This window comes from Limulus polyphemus, unplaced genomic scaffold (genome assembly GCF_000517525.1).
Source record: "Limulus polyphemus unplaced genomic scaffold, Limulus_polyphemus-2.1.2 Scaffold841, whole genome shotgun sequence".
Classification (NCBI taxonomy): Eukaryota; Metazoa; Arthropoda; class Merostomata; order Xiphosura; family Limulidae; genus Limulus; species Limulus polyphemus.
Window position 1 is genome coordinate 1 of NW_013666451.1, and position 2,698 is coordinate 2,698.

Below are 2,698 nucleotides of genomic sequence, written 5' to 3' on the forward strand. Positions count from 1 at the left end.
AAGGTACAGGATAGTTCTAGAAACGTGGCGTCACACTAGTCATGTGACTTTGCTGACGCAACAATATATAATGAAGGTAAGATTGTGGCAGTTGGATATCAATCATTGTTATGTTTAGTAGCCTATGCAATCACGCAAGTATAATTACTAGTTGCATATTTGTTTTAATTCTTTTTTACTGGATACTAATTACTAGTTAGTTTTGGCTCTTAAGTTGTTGCTATCCTTCTGGAAGTTTTAAGAAGGTTTTATATAATAGTAGAGATTCGATCCTGGGTGGTTTTGGCTTAGGTGATTGTAAGGATATTAATTATGACAATGGAACAAGAAATAACAGTAAAGGTAACTTCAGCTTTTTATTGTTTTATTTCAGGTGCAAGCTTTTAACTAAATATTTCCAATGACTACAGAGTATTTATTTCACTTATGTATATTAATAACTTTTCTTTTTACTATCAATCGATTTGTGTTCCAGATGTACTTGTCTTTCAAGAAATATGAGCTTACCCATCCAAATAATTGTGAACTCAACTACATCGATATATATGCAGACACCCTTAGTGTAGATGACCGTCTGGACAGGTTTTGTGGAACAGCTACTGAACCTCAGAGGTCAGAAGGAAACACACTCCACGTGAGATACTTTGCAGATCCTAAGGCATTCTATGCCAAATTCTCAATCGTTTATACAGCTTTCAGAGAATCAGGTATGTTATTAAGTCTGTTAATGATGTTTTACCAGCTTAGAACACTCTGATACAGATAGTCATATAAGGTAAGAATTAGACAGTTCATTATAAATCTTATAATTTTTAATAGAGCGTTTTGTAAAACCAATTAGGTCATTGTCATTGTAATATGCATCTCCATAGTCTTTACAAGCTATATGTATATATAATTGAGTTCATTATATTTAAAAAAGTTTGAAGCCTGACTACATCATTACAGTCAAGGTTTTCATGCTCGGTCATGCTCTGTCTCACAACTGTGCATCTTATCAATAGCCCTGCAGAGTAGGTTCCAATAAAAGAGACTCCATCATGTACAAAGTACATCACACCCTACTATATGCTTTTCCTAATCCATTTAGTGTAAGAATGATGATTTCTCAGAGCCAACTTCAACAATAATCCGACAAAACTCCATTGCTACTGCATCTGACGACTTGAGCAGCATGTCTTTTTATGAATAGCATGAATACGCATTTCATTTCCCATCTGTGCTATGGTTGAATGGGAGCTTTGCCTGGAAACCTTATCTTGGTCATCAATGGTGAACCCATACCTGTTCGCCTCATTTTGGTACAAAGCCAGTATTTCTGTAAGCAGAGTTCATCTTGATCTTTGTATCCACTCTTCCAATCCCTAACATGTCCTTATGCAATTTCCAATAGTAATCATCAGTCCCTTTGAAAAAAGTTTCGTGACATTCTTGTACCACTTTTGTAAATATTTTCCATCATTGACTGATAGAAAATGGCACGAGACTTAATACAGTTATCAACTACACATATGCTACATTGAGTGTTATCCCAGACTGCCATTTTTCCGGATACATACTTTTCTTACAGTTTTCTGTAGTTCCTTTTCCTCTCCTGGATATATTGTGGAAGCAATCTACTTACAAGTGGCTAGTGTCGCATTACCAGAAGATCTTTCTTGATCATGTTGCATATTGACACCTCGGGCACATGAACAGCTTTTGCCACTGATCTTTATGTTTGTGGATTCTCACATGTTACAAGAGGCCACACTGCTTACCACAGCTGGGATATGACTTTTTGCAGGTCTCTTTCTGAGTAATCGTGGTTCCACAAGTTGATCCACAGTCCTTTGTTTTCCAATGCCATTTAAAGCAGGGTATATACCCATCTTAGAAATTATAAATTTCTCATCTGAACACATCTTTATTATTTGACTGTATGAATATTTTACATCATAAAGGGCTGTTACATATCTTTTTCAAAAGCAATCAATCTTTAGTATTGTTGCGTCAGCGAGGTCACGTGACTAGTATCACGCCACGTCCTTCGTGAATTATCGGGAGACTACTAGATTGGGGGTAGTCTGGTATATATAATATGGTCACAACGTGACGGAACAATGAGTAATCAAACTACAGCTTAGCAGATTTGATGGCAGCAATACAACAGCAGTTGCAAGAAAACCTGCAACAGTGGCAGCTCGAACAACAAAATAAACAAGAAGAGAGATTACAGCAGTTGTTAGAGGAGAAAGAAAATAAACAAGAAGAGAAATTATAGCAGTTGTTAGAGGAAAAAGAAAAGGTTTCCTTTCTTGTTCCAGTTGCTACTGCTGTAGTCTCTCTTCTTGTTTAAAGAAGTACAAATGGAAAACATTAGTAAAGTTAAAAGGAATTAGATACTTAAAGGACGATCTATTAGTCTTTTACTATGAGGAGGATAGATTGACCATTGACTTAATCAGCCCCAGACAATGGCAAGCCCCTTACAGAGCCCGCAGCTAAACCCTAATGCAGACATATTCAGTCCCGTTAGAAGTAACATCCCAGATATGAATGTCAGTAATAGGAGTGATCCAGTGCGAAGGAAGCTACAGGAATTCGATGGGAAGGCACCGTTTGGAAGCATATAGAGCACAATTTGAGCTACCGGCAGAGATGAATGGATGGACATAGGAGCAGAAAGCAGTATATCTGGCAACGAGCTTGAAGGGAC

The 2,698-nt window shown here is 37.1% G+C and overlaps 1 protein-coding gene across 1 annotated transcript in view; it reads left to right on the forward strand.

The window, feature by feature from the left end:
- Nucleotides 1-475: 475 nt before the first annotated feature.
- LOC111086090 overlaps nt 476-2,698 on the forward strand; it is a gene marked incomplete at its 5' end in the record, with an annotated part of 31,671 nt that continues 29,448 nt past the window's right edge. The window contains one exon of the mRNA XM_022387613.1: nt 476-707. Coding sequence (XP_022243321.1) covers nt 476-707 — 232 coding nt within the window. The remainder of the gene's footprint in view (nt 708-2,698) is intronic.